Consider the following 21,061-nt stretch of genomic DNA (forward strand, 5'->3'; position numbering starts at 1 on the left):
AGAAGAGAAGAGAAGAGAAGAGAAGAGAAGATGAAAATAGGAGAAAAATGAGAAAAGTAGGGGAAGAGAAAAGAAATGTAAAAGTAGAAGGAAAAACAAGAGAAGAGAAGAGAAGAGAAGAGAAGAGAAGAGAAAATGAAAGTAGGAGAAAAAATGAGAAAAGTAGGGGAATAGAAAAGAAAAGTAAAAGTAGAAGAGAAGAGAAGAGAAGAGAAGAGAAGAGAAGAGAAGAGAAGAGAAGAGAAGAGAAGAGAAGAGAAGAGAAGAGAAGAGAAGAGAAGAGAAGAGAAGAGAAGAGAAGAGAAAATGAAAATAGGAGAAAAATGAGAAAAGTAGGGGAAGAGAAAAGAAATGTAAATGTAGAAGGAAAAACAAGAGAAGAGAAGAGAACAGAAGAGAAAATGAAAGTAGGAGAAAAATAAGAAAAGTAGGGGAAGAGAAAAGGAAAGTAAAAGTAGAAGGAAAAGGAAGAGAAGAGAAGAGAAGAGAAGAGAAGAGAAGAGAAGAGAAGAGAAGAGAAGAGAAGAGAAGAGAAGAGAAGAGAAGAGAAGAAATGAAAGTAGGAGAAAAAATGAGAAAAGTAGGGGAAGAGAAAAGAAAAGTAAAAGTAGAAGGAAAAGGAAGAGAAGAGAAGAGAAGAGAAGAGAAGAGAAGAGAAGAGAAGAGAAGAGAAGAGAAGAGAAGAGAAGAGAAGAGAAGAGAAGAGAAGAGATACTAATTGATTCAGGTTGATGTAAGTGCGGTGTTATTTCAATGCGTGGGCGAGAGACGAGGGGAATCTGAAAAAATAAAAAGAGATGCCTACGACACGCCCATAGGTATGTATAGGTTAAGACCGTTATGACACGGTATGTGGAGGCAAACAAATAAGAAAAGTGCAGGTGTAATGCAGTTCTCGTGGAGCGTGTGTGCGTGTCCCACCTGCCGATTTGTTACCCACATCTCCCTCTGCCTTGTTCAGTGGAGTCGGAAGTTTTTGGATCTAACATGCCAACAATTGTAGCGTGCGGTCGCTGATTCAACGACAATTTTCTGCAAGCTATCTAAGCGACTTTTATGCACAATCATGGAGTAGTAGTGAGTTTGACTACGAAGCTAGATAACTCAGTTCAATTCTCACAAAAAAAAGCTACTCAAATTCGCTCAATAGTACCCAGTCTTTAGGGAGAGTCATTGGCGTTTGGCAAATCAATTTCAATGTTAAAAGGAATTTAAATTACAGAAGGATCTAAACGTTTTGAACATGCTAATTAGAGTGTACAGAGAAAACCTTGTAATGGCTTAATTTCCGATTTAAGGTGCGTTCACTTACCTAGCGTGCATGAAAAGTGTGATATCGATCCAGTGAAAGTAAAAGGGGAATGACACATGTTCACAGATACACACATAATTCCTGAACAAAAAATTTGTGAACATGACAGTTGCCATGGAAGTGTAAAAGCGCAAAAATAAACGACTGATAGCTAGAAATGACTCATCAATTCTACACAGGGCTTCTTCTTAACTGTAACATCCGGATAAACAAGTCAGAACAAAATATTTCTGCACACTAGACATATTCTGGTGGCACAAAATTGTTCTGCTCCGAATCGCTTACATTACAAGTTCTCAATGTAGACCTGCGGGGTTATTTTGACTTAAGGAAAACATTTATACATCCAATATGTTTAGACGTATTAACGCTGGTTCAAAATAAACCGGGAACGAGAACCAGAACGAGAACGGAAAGCGAAGGACGTAAACGTGAAGATTTTTGTTCCATAATAAACCGAGAACAGAAACGACTATAGCACATATCGATAGGCTAAGTTTTCATATGCGTGACAAAACTTAAAAGTACTACAACTGTAGTTTATAATCACAGTGGCAACTTCGGTGCAAGTCTCTAGAACAATTAGATAACAGTTAAAATACCAAACATTCAATTTGCTGATGCTCCTTATTTAAAAAGTCAATTAAAAGTTATTGTTTATGGAGGAAATATAAAATAGTTTCAATTACTATTATATCTTTGTTTTTCTTTTTCTCTTTTTACTTTTTAATATATATTAATTTATAAAATGTCTTAAAATTTTGTGGAATGCCTTCTCAGGAAGAGTATATACTCTTTCTGGGGGTGCTAGATTGACTTTTACATGTATAAATAATATGTAACTTATCTTCGTTATAGCAATAAATTATTATTATTATTATTATTATTATTATTATTCATATTCCAGGCACGAAATTAGGCCATTGTTGGCCTGTTTCGGTTCCAGCTCTACAGGATCCAATAGACGTTTCTGTGGACGTCCAGGTCGTCGTCGTCCTTGAGGGTGGTATTTTAGCATTTCTTGGGGTGTCCGGCCAGCTTCCATACAAGAAATGTGTTCAAGCCATCTGTTTCTGTAGTCTGTAATTTTTTCTTGTAATGGTTGCATGTTGAGTTCCTGCAGTATATCTTCGTTCCTCTTGTCCAGAAGTGTGTATCCTGCAGTTCGTCGCAGATATTTCATTTCAGGTAATCTTAATCTGCTGATATCTCTTTGTTTCAGAACCCAAATTTCGCTTTCATAGAGGAGAGCTGGTAATGCAAGGGTTTTATATAGCTTTATTCTGGAATGTTTCTTTACTAAACTTGGTTTTAGGGTATGGTTTAGCAGTCCTAATATTTGTAAAAATTTGTTAATTTTTCTCCTTACATCATTCTCTCCTTCGTATGATATATTACATCCTAAGTATGAAAATGAATTTATCTGTTCTAAAATCACAGTTTCAACAACAATTTTGCTTCGGATTGGGTTTGTACCTTCAAATACCATTATTATTATTATTATTATTATTATTATTATTATTATTATTATTATTATTATTATTATTATTATTATGTCAATAACAATATATAAAGTCGATATTACGCATTCTGATATCATTTGTGTATAATTAATGAATGATGTTCTTTCATGAGTACAAATCAGGTCAACCAACTTCAAAATATGACATGGAATACTTAAGAATAAAATTAAGGTGGTAATCTGGTCACATATACACGTAGCATAGATTGAAAGTGATTCTATTGAATTTCTGAGTTAGTTAGAAACGATGCATGAAGACGAAATTATGTCACGGCCTCCTTGCTACTAAATAGACGAGTACTAAATAGCTTTATGATGATAACAGAAAGAATCTAGTAGGCTGTAATCGGAAACGAGAACGGCAAAGTTAAAACATGGCCAATTCTCACGTTCCCGTTCCCGAGCTCAGGCAAACTTGTCGTTAATTGTGAATGCTCGCATTCAAATATATGTATTTTAACAGTTTTTCCGTTCTCTTTCTCGTCGCTCGATTTCTAATCTTTTTTCTTATAAATTAGAACAAGTAAAACTGAAGTGTCATTATAGGTACCAGAGATCTGCATCGAGCGCCAAGTAGTTCATAGTATAATCCGATAGGTAGCGCACATGCATGATGGGTAAGATTGTCACGAGCGATAAATCCTCGAACGGTATAAACCGAGCGTTAGAAATTCGTTCCTGTTACAGTGATGAACTGTGTAGTAACATCATAGATGATTATCATTCAAAGCTTTGCAGTGTTTAACTAATCTCTCTATAGTACTACTACAAAACTTGCTTTAAAATGTAATATAAATGTTGTAGGTAATTCCCCCCCCCCCCACACAGGAGTGATTTTGTTTTTGCCACATCTGATAGATGTTATTGGATGTAAATGTAATTACTATAAACGGAGAACACAATCACGATAATGCAAGAACCGTATCAAGTTTTATAGCAATTATAAAAATCTCTAATAATTTGTGTATCAATCTTTGCGTCTGTAACAGTTGTGCAGCATGATTATTCGTTTTATTATATTTTCTGTGACGTTATCTCTGTACTAATATTGTTATTAATCTACTGCTATATCAATAATATTTTGTAAAACGTTTCTACATTGTCGTAGTATATAGGCGGAACACTATGTATGGACCTATCATATTATATATTGTGGTAAATCAAATATTGAATAATTATTAGGAATAATAACTGTATATCGAAGTTTTTCATACTATTTTATTTATAACTTCATGTTACTGTTTTGGTACGTTCCATTGATTGTTCCATTGAACGTTTGTCATAAACGCAGAAAATAAAGCCTTATTTTTACGTGTGAGCAAAACATATATATGTATCTTACCTGTCGCCTTCCATACAAAATAAGACATGTCGCTGAGATGACCTTGTACTGTGCTTCTATTTATTACGAGCGTATCACGACCGATCTTATCTCACTCGAGGGTGCGACACTCGACCGAGTTCAAGCGAGCGATTTAACTCCAATGCAGCACTCTGATACAGTCTCTTGAAAATTAATCAAAACAAGCGATTTTTATTATTGTTTTCTCTGCAGTTCGCAACTGTGTGCTACATACATGATGGAAGAAAACTTATCGTGTGATTCTATCATTACTAGCAAATTTTGTCAAATAATGCTTTTTTTAAATAGGTTATTTTACGACGCTGTATCAACATCTTAGGTTATTTAGCGTCTGAATGACATGAAGGTGATAATGCAGGGGTCTAGCACCAAAGTTACCCAGCATTGCTCAAATTGGGTTGAGGGAAAACCCGGGGAAAAACTTAAACCAGGTAACTTGCCCCGACCGGGATTCGAAGCCGGGCCACCTGGTTTCGCGGCCAGACGCGCTAACCGTTACTCCACAGGTGTAGACCAAATAATGTTTTGATACTATCCAATTTAAGAATTATTTACTTACTTACTGGCTTTTAAGGAACCCGGAGGTTCATTGCCGCCCTCACATAAGCCCGCCATTGGTCCCTATCCTGAGCAAGATTAATCCAGTCTCTACCAACATATCCTACATCCCTCAAATCCATTTTAATATTATCTTCCAATCTACGTCTCGGCCTCCCCAAAGGTCTTTTTCCCTCCGGCCTTCCAACTAACACTCTATATGCATTTCTGGATTCGCCCATACGTGCTACATGTCCTGCCCATCTCAAACGTCTGGATTTTATGTTCCTAATTATGTCAGGTGAAGTATACGATGCGTGCAGCTCTGCGTTGTGTAACTTTCTCCATTCTCCTGTAACTTCATCCCTCTTAGCCTCAAATATTTTCCTAAGAACCTTATTCTCAAACACTCTTAATCTCTGTTCCTCTCTCAAAGTCAGAGTCCAAGTTTCACAACCATACAGAACAACCGGTAATATAACTGTTTTATAAATTCTAACTTACAGACTTTTTGACAGAAGACTAGATGACAAAATCTTCTCAACCGAATAATAACACGCATTTCCCATATTTATTCTGCGTTTAATTTCCCCCCGAGTGTCATTTATATTTGTTACTGTTGCTCCAAGATATTTGAATTTTTCCACCTCTTCGAAGGATAAATCTCCAATTTTTATAGTTCCATTTCGTACAATATTCTGGTCACGAGACATAATCATATACTTAGTCTTTTCGGGATTTACTTCCAACCCTATCGCTTTACTTGCTTCAACTAGAATTTCCGCATTTTCCCTAATCGTTTGTGGATTTTCTCCTAACATATTCACGTCATCCGCATAGACAAGAAGCTGATGTAACCCGTTCAATTCCAATTTAAGAATAGACTCACGAAATATTTTTCTAACAATTCTTGTTAACAATAATAGCTGTTTCAGGTTTCTCAATGTTTAATGGTTATATATATATATATATATATATATATATATATATCACAGAATAAATATTTAAATTATCTCATTATTATTATTATTATTATTATTATTATTATTATTAGTATTACTACTACTACTACTATTATTATTATTATTATTATTATTATTATTACTATTTCTTACCAATGTTTATTATTGTCACACTAACATTACTTATCCAGCTTTCATTATTTACTTTACTTGTTTTATGGTCTAGATATTAATGTAATAACTATGTAACCAATTGTATTCAATTAGAATTAGAGTCTGGCTGGGCGGAAGAGAAGGCCTACTGGCCTTAGCTCTGAAATAAATTATTATTATTATTATTATTATTATTATTATTATTATTATCATCATCATCATCATCGCTATTTCTTACCAATGTTTATTATTGTCAATTACAATTACTTATCCAACTTTCATTGTTTACTTTCATGTTGTTTTGTGATCTAGATATTAATGTAATAACCAGGGAACGGATTTATATGGACTAAAAATATATGAAATATGTAAATATATATGTAGTTATTTTTACCAAAATATGGAATTAAATATGGATTTTTACCAAAATATGGAATTAAATATGGACTTAAAATTATAAAAAAAATGACTATGTACGTTAAATATTGGTACATTTTAATCAAACTAAACAAAAAATATAATGGACGTACCTTATCTTCCAATGTAGTTTCAACAAAACACAATTTTTATTGTCTGTTACCATAACAATAGGTTACAAACATTTCTTTCAAGTGCTGAAAAGTGAATCTTCTTCTATTGTCTCTGAGGATAGATTTATACTGACTAAAAGAGCGTTCGACGTCACAAGAAGTAACTGGTACATAATTCAATTTCACAATGTCTGCTGGGGATAAGTCCAAGTTAATCTTCACTGTTGATTCACCACTCATCACAGCAACAACCTTTTGTAGTTCTTCATATCCAGGGTTTTTTGAAAGTACAGTGTCCACCTTAGCTCTTACTGCATCTGCAACTTTACCTCTACCACGATTCAGTTGTTCCACAGTACTATTTATAATTTCAAAACTTTCAGATAGTGAAAGGTGCCTATTTTGGAGACTTTTGAGCGTTTTTATGATGCATGAAAATGTATGCTGAATGTGAGCTAAGTCATTCTTCACACTTATGTCACAGGTAACTGTTTTCGCAGTATCAATTGAGACTGCATCTTCAGAGTCCAATGCAAGGAGAACATTGTTAATAGAGTCTATATGTTCGGCATAATATTCAACTGCTTCTAGCCATGTACCCCATCTAGTTAAAATTGGCTTTGGTGGCAATGGAATTTCAGGGTACATTTCTTTCAACACGTTAACTCTACTGGGAGCTTTGAGAAATACTTTTTTCACTGATGAAATCAACAAATCTACTTTAGGGAAATTGTCTCTGACCACTTCTGCCACACGATGAAATGCATGCGCCACACAAGTAAAATGAGTCAATTTAGGATATACAACAGATAATGCTTGTCCAGCTTTGACCATATAAGGGGCAGCATCGCTAATAAAGAATAACACATTATCGTACATAATACCCTTTGGCCACAGGATACCCATAGCTTCGTTGAACAGTTTAACTATAGTTTTGTTATTGCACTTTTCTAGAACATCACAATGTAAAAGAATTCGTTCAGAATATTGTTCACTTAACAAACCGATAACTACATTACCAACAAGTCTACCTTCTTTGTCGGGAGTCTCATCAATGGAAACCCAAATTGAACTATCTTTAATTTCATCTCTTATCTTCTGTATTGTCTCATCGTAGATGGATGGAGCATACGTCTTCCTAAGTGTTGACTCATCCGGGATTGTATGTTGAGTATATTTTTCAAGGAATTCCCTGAAGACCTTATTCTTTAGTTTGTAGAGAGGAATATCAGCAGAGATGAGAGAACGGCACAGGTCGATGTTAAACTCAGATCTTACATTCGATGTTGTTGGTTGTGTTAAAAACAATTGTCTCTGCTTGGAATTTAGTTGTTTGTTGGCCTGATGTTTACTAGTTGTAATGTGTTGTTGCACCAGGAACTTTTGTGTAGATGATACTGCACACTGACACAAATTACAAAATAATATTTTATTGTCAGTTGATAAACCATCTTCTTTAAATTCTGAAATGTAACTTGTTAGTTTTGATTTTAAATTGACTGAATGACGTACTTTTGGCATATTTACCGTCTTTATAGTATGATTTACAAAACTGAACCTATGTGTACTCTGACTGGCATTTAACTGTTGAGCTGCACAACTGAAGTCTGTTAAAAATTTTAAATTAAATTAATACAGTTTTGTAACTTACTTTCCCATTGTTGATAGGACTGCTAATTTTCAAATAACTCTGATGTTAAAGGGATTACTGAACATGTGTTTAAATCTCTATTGTTGAAATGTATTTTTAAAAGTTAATGGAATTTTGTTTTGTTTTATTGTTAAACCTAATATAATATGGACTGTTTTATATGAAATATGGAAAATATATGGAAATTAACGAAAATATGTACTAAACTCTAAAATATGGAAAAATATGGAAAATAAAAGTAGGATTTTTCAACCCTACACATTGTGAAACATAAAGATAATGCAAAATATAAATTATATTAGCTTTATAAGTAAATATGTATTTACATATAAATCCTTTCCCTGGTAATAACTATGTAACCAATTGTATTCAATTAGAATAAGAGTGTGGCTGGACGGAAGAGAAGGCCTACTGGCCTTAGCTCTGCCAGATTAAATAAATAAATTATTATTATTATTATTAAATTATTATCCATTGAAAATTGGAGTTGCTTGAGAAACTAAATGCAACATGAAGTATCAACGATGCAGAACTGGCTGGTTGATTGGAATGCAGTTAGGCTTGTATTGGCATATTGTGCATACCATGCCCTGTATTATGCCGTTGAAATGGGTATCACCGAATTCCTTGCTTCGAAAACTTGAAACTGGTACCGTTGCGAGATAACAAACCTCGCTGAGATGTGGCTCAATAACACAGAATCTAATGGTCTTTGTTTGAAGATTAGATTCATTTCTTGTCACAAACATTCCAACTAAAAGTTTGCTCCAAAATCGATATTACTTATGAGACATTTCCTTCTAACTTACATTTTTATTATGTGGTTCCACGATTCTTATGCATTATTTGCTGGCTGCTCTGGACGACAATTTCTTTTATTTAAATGACTGTGCATTTATCTGCATATGTTTTCCTCTTGCGTTTTCCTTGTAACATTCTGTTATCTTCCTTCAGTGGATACGACTCACAGGAAGAACAGTGATATTGTAGTCTTATCACAAATTTCTTGTATTATCCAAAGAGAGATAGCCGAAGCGCTGAAAATAGAACTATTCAGCGTACAAAAAGACTTGCTTCGTTTATCAAAGCAAAAAGAGGATCTGCGGTAGTAAAAAGGGAACTCTCGCCAAATGATGACCACCTGCTCAGAAAAAAAAAATTAAATCCCAGCTCGCCGCTGTGGACATGGATTTCGAGTTAGAGAAAGGGAAATAAATATGTACGTATCTCAGATCCGTGTTGGTCTTCTAGAAGTTGGAAGGAAAGTCCTAAAATCAACAAAAAATTCGTAGATGAAAAATGCACAAGAAACGATTCTTGTAGGTATGTTCTAGTCGGAGCTCAAGAATTGTAGACTAGAAGAAAGTTCTTCTTTCGCTCTTTAAAGTGCAAGGGCAGAGGGTTCTTCTTCATGTTCGCCTACAAGAATGAGAAGTCAACTTCGGCATATTTTTGCAGTTGACTGTAATACACCCTATAAACAAAGGACGTTTCACCTATAAAGGACAGAAGTCCTCAGTATTAGTCGACGTCGTGATGAAAATTCACCAATACATTGAAATACCGGGGAGGAAAGTTATTTCTGGGCTAAAGAAAAGGTTTACAGATGATGCGGAGTTTCTCACAAGGTTTGGCTCCTTGCCACATTTCGAGAACAAGGAATTCTTAAAAGATTACTGTGTTAGTGGGATAGTCTGGCCATAGAGTTTCTCTGACATCAATTTCATCGAAAACATGTGGAATATTTGGGTGGGGGGAACTCAAGTCTTAACTAATTTATTTCTCTAATTCGATTGTGTTTATATGATAAGGAATTTAGCATATATGCTCTAAGTTTTATGAAATCATACCAAATTGTTTTCCTTCCAATGTATATGGTCGAATGTACCATTATCGCGTTTTTAACAATATTATGGTAGGCCTTTTACGTTATCGATAGATTTGTTAAATGCACCAGAAAAGATTCGAGAAAACGGTAGAAAAAAGAAGACGCAGGTTTTATTTCCGATATTCTGTTTTAAGCACTCAACAATCACGTAATTTATGCAACCTTAGCATTATAACACACTTGTCATGGATAAATCGTGCACAATTGCCCTAATTCTAGCACTGGTGCCAGAAAAGGTTACCTAGCAACTAGTATTCCATGACGCCATCACCGCCTTCACAATACAATTTTATTCAACATACCTGTAATAAAAAGCTTCAAAACAACAACAAACAAAATAACATTGTCTCAGAAACGGTTGTTAAACATTCAGCCCTGCTATAATTTCCAAGATTATACACTAGTTACATAAATTACTATTATATAACCGTTTTTTAGAAATGAGGAAGAGACTAGTAAAGTGCTTTGTGTGGTGTGTAGTATTGTATGGGCCAGAAACATGAACATTACGACGAAGTGAAGATAAGCATTTGAAATTTAGATATGGAGAAGGATGGAGCGTGTGAAATGGACAGAGTAAGAAACGAAGCAGTGTTGGAAAGAGTGCATGAAGAAAGAATGATGCTGAAACTGATCATAAAGAGGAAAAGCAATTGGTTGGGGAATGATGCACTGGAAAGAATGGTGAACTGGAGAAGAGTTCGGGGCAGAAGAAGATATCAGATGATAGACGACATTAAGATATGTCGTTGTTGTTGTTTTCTAATGCCAGGCGTTTGACAATAAAATCATTTGACGTCTTGCACTCCAATATTTTTCAAAGATATTATCATGGCCAGCCACTGAAGCACAGATTTCGAGGTGTTCCGAACCCATTTCTTGGTTTCAGTTGCACAATGGGCAGTTAGGGGACTGATATATTCCAATTCTATGCAGGTGTTTGGCCAAAAAATCTTGGCCTGTTGCCAATCTAAATGTAGCTACAGACGGTTTTCGTGGTAAATCGGGAATTAACTGTGGATTATGATGCAGAGAGTTCCATTTTTCCCCTTGATTAAGTTATAAGGATCATATGCGGAGACAAAGAGAAAGGCAGAAAATAGAAAAGACTGGAAAATGCTGGATTTGCAGTGAAAGACTGCCCTTGGGCAGAACACTATGAATGAATGCATGAACTTTTTTTGTACGTTCGTATTTGTATATTACAGTTATAAACTGCACGATCGTATTTTGCAATGCAAAATATAAAAGTTTAATTTGTTTCGTGAACAATTAATGGCTTAAGGGAGCTTTGCATGCTGCTGTTCTGGGATTGTTAGGTCGCTACATATGTCAACGAGTAAATGATAATGTCGATGTTTTGCATTTTCCCATCATTTTGACAACTTGATATATTAATACAGGATTTTCGGTACTCCTTTCGAAAAAGAAGATTGTAATAATGGAATTATCTTTAATACCCGTACAAAACCATAGTTTTAACTTCAGTTTAAGAGAAGGGGACACTTTATGCTAGTATAAAACAATTTTACTATACTTCAATATTGTTTCCGCCGAATCTATAGCTCTTTTGGAAATACAAATTGGTGAGCTTAATATACACTACCTGTACATCAATCAGCAATTTTAATGCATATATTTAATGCTCAACCAGATTGATTCAACATCATTTGGTTTCTGGCAGACCAGTACAAAGTCCCCATAGAAGATTTAAAATTTACAAGAGTTTTACAAACATTTAAATGTTCCCAATTCATAATAGAATTTTCCTCATTACAAATAACGCACTGAGGTGATGGTAAAATACCCAGTTTATGTAAATATTCCGCCAGGCAGTTGTGTCCTGTGGCAATCCTTATGGCAGCTACAGTCTCTTGACGGGGGTAACCAGGAAGTATCTCTGACTTGTCAACAAGACCAGCCCTTTTCTTGCCATTACTCTTTATTTTAAGATCTGAGAGAAGTTCAATTTTAATATTTTATTTTTCTTAATATAAGAGTTATTTTTTTAATTATAAAATTTGTGTAGTATTTTATTTAACCTGAGGCGTTTACATAATAAATTACTCAGATAGGCTACTTGAATTGTGAAGTAATGATTGTTTTGAGCTACTTTTAATTAACAACTACAACCACAATAAAATCTGTGGTATGTCAGTTAAAAATATATTGTTATGTATATATATATATATATATACATTTTATTTTATTTTATTGGGTTATTTTACGACGCTGTATCAACATCTCGGTTATTTAGCGTCTGAATGAAATGAAGGTGATAATGCCGGTGACATGAGTCCGGGGTCCAGCACCGAAAGTTACCCAGCATTTACTCATATTGGGTTGAGGGAAAACCCCGGAAAAAACCTCAACTAGGTAACTTTCCCCGACCGGTTTTGCGGCCAGACGCGCTGACCGTTATGCCACAAATGTGGACTATATATAAATATATATATATATACATACTGTATATATAGATTTTTTCTTTTTCAAATTTTATACTAAATTTTTCATAAATAATTTGATCAATATCACTTTTAAATAGACAAGCATTCCACATTAAAGATTTTAGAAAATGTTGTTCACATAGAAGAACTATACATGATTAAAAGTTTCATAAACATATGAAGTGTCCTCGGAAAGATTATGCTAAGTCATGTTTCTTAAAATTTTCAGTGGAGCATTTCTTAACTTTAATATACTGATAAGACATAATTAGTTTAAATCTCATTTAGTTTAAGTTACCATGTTACAATGAAGGCTTTTTGTCATTCTGATTTACTAAAAGGATAGTTCACTTTATGAGCTAGCAGATGGGACCAAAAAACAAAAATAAACAAAAAGCGGCTTAGCTTATTCTTTCCGTGGACTCTTCATATGTTAAGTAGCGGTACTTTTTAATTATGATGTAAACGCTGTTCGGCTGAACAAAATACTCTATAAATTTTCATAATTACAAATTTCCTAGCGATGTACAGTTAGTGTACATTAAGCATGCCAATTTTTATTCCCATAAAATCTATAGACTCTTAGGAAAAAAATGTTGAAATATAAGAAAATTATATTAGCAAAAGATGTACTTGCCCCCTTACATAACATTAATTAATTAATTCATTTATTCATAATGTTTTAGTACTTTGATCTTTATTGTATTTGTAAATTTAATATTAATTGTAATTATATTCTTAATATTGTAGTTGTAATCCCTTGGTAGAGGGAAAGAAAAGCCCTGATGGCCTTATCTCTACCAGCTTAAATAAATATATAAATAATGTTCTGCCCAAGGTCAGGTCATTCATTGCAAACCCAGCCTTCTCCAATCTTTACTATTTTTTGCTTTCCTCTTAGTCTCTTCATATAATCCATTTATCCTCTTCTCCCGTTCACCATTCCTTCCAGTGCATCCTTCAGTAGGCAGTTTCTTCTCAGCCAGTGACTCAACCAATTCTTTTTTCTCTTTCTGATCAGTTTCAGCATCATTGTTTCTTAACCCACTCTTTCCAACATAGCTTCGTTTCTTATTCTGTCTGTCCATTTCACACGCTCCATAGCAACATTTCAAATGCTTCTATTCGCTTCTCTTCAGTTCGTCGTAATGTCCATTTTATGCCCCATACTATGCTATACTCTACACAAAACACATTACTAGTCTATTCCTTCGTTCTTTTTCCGGAAGTCCGCAGAAGATGCTTTTTTTTTTTTCATGATTAAATAAAACTGAAAGATGGTAGGCCTGTAACTTTACAAATATACTTATATCTGAAAAAATGATTTAAGAGAATTTTCGTAAGATCGAGGATCAATGGCAGGTTAGGTTTGGTTTGTTTAGGCTTTTGGTATGCCTTCTTATGTTTTTTGGTAGATAGCTACACAAATAGATTTACCCTGGACCGAAGAAAGGAGTGCTTTACCGTGTAGTGCAATACATATAATGGTGGTACTAATGGATTACGTGAAATGATTTCCTGTTAAAATGTCTAAGAAAATCATCAGTAGGGTGAATAAGAAACGAAATCATTTGGGGTGGGTTGGATGGGTTTATAACTTTCGCAGTGATCACATCGTGTCTTTAGAGTGGGATGCTACAATTCTGAGATTATTTTCAATCACTTAAATATACGGTTTTTAATCTCCCGTGTGTTATGTGTAGCAGGATCGAAGATTCACCTCACTATCATCTTTATCATTTATTACAATTTAACGCTTTCTGCTACTCCAAAATAAGTCACATTTTTGCACAATTTTCATTTCTCATGACCCTACTACAAGGAAAGGAAAACACGCGCCTTCCCCTACAACTTTATAAGAGTACAAACCAAGTGGGAAATAAGTGAAGTCGGTAAAAAGGAGATGAAATGATGCGGAAATATATCCATACCGAGACGATACAATCGTCTAATGCGAAATGCTACGATGATGATGATGATGACAGAATTCCTACAAATTAAATTCCTAATGAAACACATGCCTGTTAATAGCAGTAGCTTATGTCAAATTTTGCAGTAACGAAGACACAAATAGCAAACTAAAAATTTAAAATATTTTAGAAATATATAATTTTGTCTCGATATAAGAAACAATAGTGTGTTGCTACACAAAAAAATGTGAAGAATATCCACAAAAACCTTTAATAATGCCAAGACTTTCCTGACGGGACCAAAACTCCAGACAGGTTAATACACGATATGGCGCGCCGGTCCAAATACGCACCATAATTAGCTAAGATGCGTTCATTCCGAGCTATAACGTAGTATTTTTTTTATTTAATAAATAAGTTACAGTATATCAGGAATGGAGTTCTGCTAACGGTGTCTACTCAGCTTGAAGAGCTAACATAGAGCACACTTCAAATATTTCACATAACAATGATATTCAATTTTATTATTTTATAACATATAGTTTTATTTATAAAAATCGACATTTTGAGTCCGGATTTGAAATGCTCTGTCTCAGTTAAAAGTTAAAACAGATTTCAAGCTTGTAAGAAAATATTTAAGTTACAATTTTAAAATAATCTGATGTATTTTTAACCATTGTTGCTTACAATATATGAGTATTATTTTATTTTTGTTAGTAACTAATTTTATCTTCAGTTTTACCTATACATGAAAGTATTCCAGGCATTATGCAGATAAGACTTATTACTTTTGTTCTTACAAAATATTCGGAAGAAACATTTCGAGTATTTATAAAACGTTATAAATTATTTTCAAGAGATATAAATAAATATTTAATTACGGGGTTTAAAATTTAATGTTTTAGTCATTCAGAACTTTAAACTCCATTTTGTTCATAAAAAAAAATATTTCTCTCCAGGCTCCTAAAATAAATATTAATCACTCAATCTTGTTATTAAAAATAAAATTATTCCCACCCAAAACTTTGTTCTTCAAAATATAGATTATTTATATATTTGTTCAACAGCCGAAGTCAATATTTTTCAATTGACTTCTTTCTTCCAAAAATAAAATAATCCTTCACAAACTTCTAAAGAAAAAGTTTTTCGCTTCTTTGTTTTTTTTTTTTAAGTATTAATTTCTATCCAAACTTAAGAAGAAAAGATAAATAATGAATTCCTATTAAAACTTCAAAGAAAATACTTTTCACATACAATTTGTTTTTCATAAAATTATTAGTTCCTGTCCGAGGTTCTGTGTGTGTGTATGTATGTATGTATGTATGTATGTATGTATGTATGTATGTATGTATGTATGTATGTATGTATGTATGTATGTATGTATGTATGTATGTATGTATGTATGTATGTATGTATGTATGTATGTATGTATGTATGTATGTATGTATGTATGTATATTAATTCCTATCAAAACTTCTGAGGAAATTATTTTTCACGTAAGTTTATTTTACATAAAATAATTCTATTCAAACTGCTAAAGTAGATGTTTTTCACTTAAGTTTGTCTTCATAGTAAGATTAATTCATATCGAAATCTCTGAAGAAAACATTTTGCACTTGAGTTCATTCTTCAAAAAATAATTTTATTCCTATAAAAAAAACTCTTAAGTGTATTACTAAAAAATAATCAATTTCTATGTAATCATCTAACGAAAATATCTTTCACTTAATTTTGTTCTTCAAATAATTAATAAATGCCTATCCAAACTTCTAAATACCTCACTTTTGATTCAATTTCTCCTTGAATAAATAATTTATTTATTATTATCAATCTTGTACAGAAAATATTTTTCACTCAAATTTGTTCTTGAAAATAATTAATTCCTACCCTAACTTCTGAATAAAATATTTGTCACTTAAGTTTGTTCCTTAGATTTAATAATTATAATTGAAAACATTAATTATTAAATACCCAAACTTCTAAAAATGTAATTTTCACCCAAAATTCGCTTTTAAAATAATTAATTTCTACCTACACTTAAAAAAAACACTCACTTAAGTTTGTTTTTCAAAAAATAATTAATTGCTGTCAAGCTTCTGAAGAAATGTTTTTCATTTACTGGAAGTTTGTTCTTCAAAAAATAATTTACTCCTATTCAAACATCTAAAAGAAATATTTTTCACTTAAATGTGTTTTCCATAAAATAATTGCTATCTAAACTTGTCAAGAAAATATTTTTCACTTAAATTTGTTCTTAAAAATAATTAATTCCTGTCGAAAATTCAAAACAAAATACTTTTCACTTAAGTTTGTTCTTAAAAAGAGTAATAATTTATTCCTACCTAAACTTCTAGTGCAAACATACGAAGCAATAGCGAAAATAAACTATATGGACCTTGAAAATAGCAAACACTGTAAAAGCGTATATACAACAATGTGATAAAAACCCTGAAATAAACAAGATATAAATTGTATTCGGGTACTCACTTTTGGGAGTTCTTCTCAGTTGCAGATTGTGCACCCTCGGACATGGGGATGCTGGCTGTGGTTGGGGGTGGTGGCAGGTCGTCCATTGCCGTTGTTAGGGGCGGCGTCTCTGGCGGACTAGGGGGTGACTTGTCAAACTCCGCCATGGGTGCGAGTTCCGGCATTGGAGATACGGAGTTGCTATCCATCTTGTTAACCAGGGGGTCCGAAACTTTCCACAAACTAAATTAAAAACAAAGAGTACGAAGTAGATATTTCCTAGTTTTATAGTGCACAAGGGGTTAAACTGCACTAGATTCACATGTACAGAAAACGAACATGCTCGTCAAAATGTGTTTGCACACTGTGTATATTTTTTGATGCAGATTTATTTATTTTTTCACTTCTTTTTATGCTCACACTGTATTCCTACAATTTCTTCTTTTGTTAACTTTCACCACATATCCTATTTATGTTATAAGTATCACTAATGGGATATCAAGTTGATGCTTATTTTTTTACGGTCACAAACTTATTATCCGTCAGAGTTTTAAAACTATTGTATTTAATTGTTTAAAAATAATTTTCTTCCAACACTTTCAAAGTAATCCACACCTTCAATTTGATTTAGTTGTAAACTCTTTAAAAAGGAGTAATTAAAAACTTGTCAGAAACGAAAACTAAAACACACGATGGAAAACAATCGAGGTAACAATAGCACACGCAAAACGATAACAAAAACAAATCAACCTGCACTTCTCAACCGGACAGCGACTTCACCCACGTGGTTTCCTCACTCTCCACATTAATCATGGTAATTGGATGTCCACTATTGGCGTATGACCAATCAACATAGAGCATTGTCCACAACGAGTCCAATTCACAGAGAGAGCAACAGCACACGAAGCCAGTCGTAGTCAAACACTATCTACAACGGGGCAGAACCCCCCTGAAACTTTCCCAACGCCGGTCTCATACACAAGACGAAGTACCAGATAAGTGGGCGTGGTAAAAAAATTAGGATGGGATTAAAAAATAACTTGTTACATGGCAGTGCGTTCGCAAGGCATGACGGGAAATAGACATCAATTGTGTAATCAAAAATTAGGGAAGGAGGGTGGGGAGAAGTGTTCAAAGAGAGGGGAGAAACAGTGCGGGAGGAATTTAAGAGAGAGTCTACCACGAAGGGGATTTATGTGATGGGCTCTTGAACTGGGGATGTTACGAGTTGCGTGCGCTTCTTCAGGTGAGTTGAATGGGACTTCGAGTCCAATGCGCCGGGAGGACGTGTGTCGGTGTGTGAACCCGATGGGTGGTTTGTGTCTACTGATGCTGAGAGAGGCGGCGCAGGCCGGCTGTGACGTAGCAGGAGGGGGAGGGAGGCAGGGAACTCTGCTGACGGCGACGCAAACCTCGGGCGTGCGACAAGGACAGAGAACCCCGTGCGAACCGCGGCGGAACTCTGAGTCCTCGACATTGCACGGGGAATGCAAATTTTAGCCGAATATCCTTCTACGCATGCTGCTTCCTGAGTACGTGAACTTGACCGTCGTCTCTGAGAGCCTCCTCCTCCTCCTCCTCCTCCTCCTCCTTCTTTTTCTTCTTCTTCTTCTGACTGTAGAGGTCTATATGAAAGGACTTAACTCTGTATTATCTGCAGCCATTCTATTCTCCAGGGAAGCTTAATGAATTCGGCCATTCCCCCGATACCTTCTCCGTTCTTAATTACGGATTAGGCTTAAAACTTTTACCAACCTGAGCCAAATATCGTATCTAGAACTCGTGGTTTGTAGCATTTATAATTTAAAAACATAGCATTTTGTAGCATTTATCATTTATAATTTTAAAATGTAACATACTGTAGACCAGGGATGTCAAAGCGCCTGTACTGCATGCTCTTAAGAACCCGCACAATATTTTCTTAAGAGCGATGATTGTACAGGGACATCATTTTATTTTTACAAACATTTATAATATTAACCTGGCTATGCCTTTGGATTAATGGCTGAGAACCGGAAATACTGTTTACTACCCCCATTCACGACTGGAGTTCAATGATACTGGCGTAAAATACAAACAAATCACTTTACCAGGTATAGGAGGTAAGAAAAGTAGTTCATCCATTTACGTAAACTAGGAAATATCGCAATTTTGAGTTTGATAATTTTCATTAGACTTTTGTTTAATCAAAATACAGTACAGTAGTGTTTTTACTCAGGAACTGAGCTGTCCATGCGGACGTATTCATTATGCTGTGTATATTATACTGTCTACAGCACATTAGCGTACAGTGTAGAGAATGAAGTTAAATTGAAAAATAATCATAATATGGATATTTAAACACATTTTTGAAAATGGTGGCCGTTCATTTCGATACAGGCTTCAGTTCTTTTGTGCATATTATCGCACTATAGACTATTGCATCTAATTCCAATTACCAGTTTCGTCCTTCGTGCTAGTAACTTATGTTGAAATAATTCTGTATCTACTCTATAAAAGAGTACCTTACGTACTGTAAATTCAATCTTCACTTTTGCCCGACCAGCACAGATAAAATTACTCCGACATGCTATCTACAGTCCGTCCAAGTGGTTATGTCGCAGGATCGTAGAAAGGGAGGAAATCACGTGACAGTTAATTACTTAATGAGGCCCTTTTATTTAAGTTATTTTAAACAGTTGTATAATATTACTTAGACGTCCAATTCCTAACAGTTCAGAAAAGAGCTACAACAGCCCAGTCACTAGTCTTCATAGAGGGGCGATCAGAAGCAGGTGGGGGAAATCGGGATGCGACGTAGGCAAACGGACAGTGCCTGTGTGAAAATATGATTAAATATTGAAAGCTCTTTAGTCTCTGGAAAGCGCGAACATTTTTCTGGAACGTACTATACCACTAACTCAGTACTGCGGTCTTGGTTCTGTGAGGACAGTTGGAACTTCATTAGTAGAAGGGGTGGGAGTGAAGTACCTTCAAAAAATAGGTATAATAAAAATTGAAGTAAAAATAAAATGATGTCCCTGTACTTTAATCAACAGCAATCTCACTAGAGAAAATCAAAACTCGAGTGGGATTTAATTGACTATTACACGATCAGAAGACAGTATGTAAATACTGGAAGAAATAAAGTACTCAAATACAATAAAATATTAATTGACTTACTAAAATTCTTTCTTTCTTTGCCTTAGTTTAACCTCTCCCTTTTAGGTTCATTTACACGACCCACGCCACACGGGCCTTACAGGGCCGCGACCTGTCGGGAGAGGAATTAATCTATTGGATCACATACATACTTTTTGACCACACAAGTACATGGAGGGCCTCCCCGGATGAGGGATCAGCTCAATGCCAGGGCCACCTCCGATAAAACACAAACATTTAAGACATTACAAAGCATTCACTCACACATGAGAAAGGATTAAGGGAAGGATCGCCGTCCATGGCCGGACTTTCAAGAGGTACAATCCTGGCATTTGCCTGGAAATAACTGAGGAAACCATGGAAAACCTCAGTTAGAATTGCCGGCCCCTGGGATCGAACCCCGGACCTCCCGAATGCAAGGCTAGCCCTCTACCAAGCCGCTAGCCCGCTCGGTTTTACTGAAATTATATTTCACTAATTACAGCTTCACTAAGACGTTTGAACGGAGCCGCCATTTTCGGTTGATTCAGTGGTCGTCAGCACTCACTGAAATGGCTAACGGGTAAGAAGTATATCTAAATATGCACCGTCGTGCAGAAGGGAGACGGAGGACGCATACGCCAGCAGCCACGGATGCACGCTAATGCAATATCTTATCAGCGGGTAATAGACACGCTAGCCCGAAGGTGCACTGTGCTGATGACCGCTGATCTATGCGGTACACAAATGACAATCGCAAAGCATGTTTTAGTGATAATAATAATAATAATAATAATAATAATAATAATAATAATAATAATAATACTTTATTTAATCTGGCAGAGCTAAGGCCAGTTGGCCATCTCTTCTGCCCAGCTAGACTCCATTCTGATCGAATTAAATAGGCTTATAGTCGCGATTACAGTACCGTAAAGAATTTGCAGTTTGAAATGTTAGCAAACAAAGAAACAAATAGTAGGGAGGTGATAAAAATAGAAGAAAGTAGCCTATACAAAGATTAGAAGAAATAAAGTACTCTAATACAATAAAATAGGTATTAATTGACTTACTAAAATTCTGTTTCAGTAATGTTAGCTTCACCAAAACGTTTGAAGGGAGCCGACATTTTCAGTTGACTATTTATGCGGAAAACAAATTACGATCGCAAAGCTTGTTTTATAGTACCGTAAATAATTTGCA

The 21,061-nt window shown here is 34.7% G+C and overlaps 1 protein-coding gene across 1 annotated transcript in view; it reads right to left on the reverse strand.

The window, feature by feature from the left end:
• Positions 1-18,058, reverse strand: part of nemy (no extended memory) — a 560,333-nt gene extending 542,275 nt beyond the window's left edge. The window contains exon 1 of the mRNA XM_069819574.1: positions 16,763-18,058. Within this exon, the coding sequence (XP_069675675.1) occupies positions 16,763-16,950 (188 nt within the window). The 5' untranslated portion in view covers positions 16,951-18,058. The remainder of the gene's footprint in view (positions 1-16,762) is intronic.
• Between the last annotated feature and the right edge of the window lie 3,003 nt (positions 18,059-21,061).

This window comes from Periplaneta americana, chromosome 1 (assembly GCF_040183065.1).
Source record: "Periplaneta americana isolate PAMFEO1 chromosome 1, P.americana_PAMFEO1_priV1, whole genome shotgun sequence".
Classification (NCBI taxonomy): Eukaryota; Metazoa; Arthropoda; class Insecta; order Blattodea; family Blattidae; genus Periplaneta; species Periplaneta americana.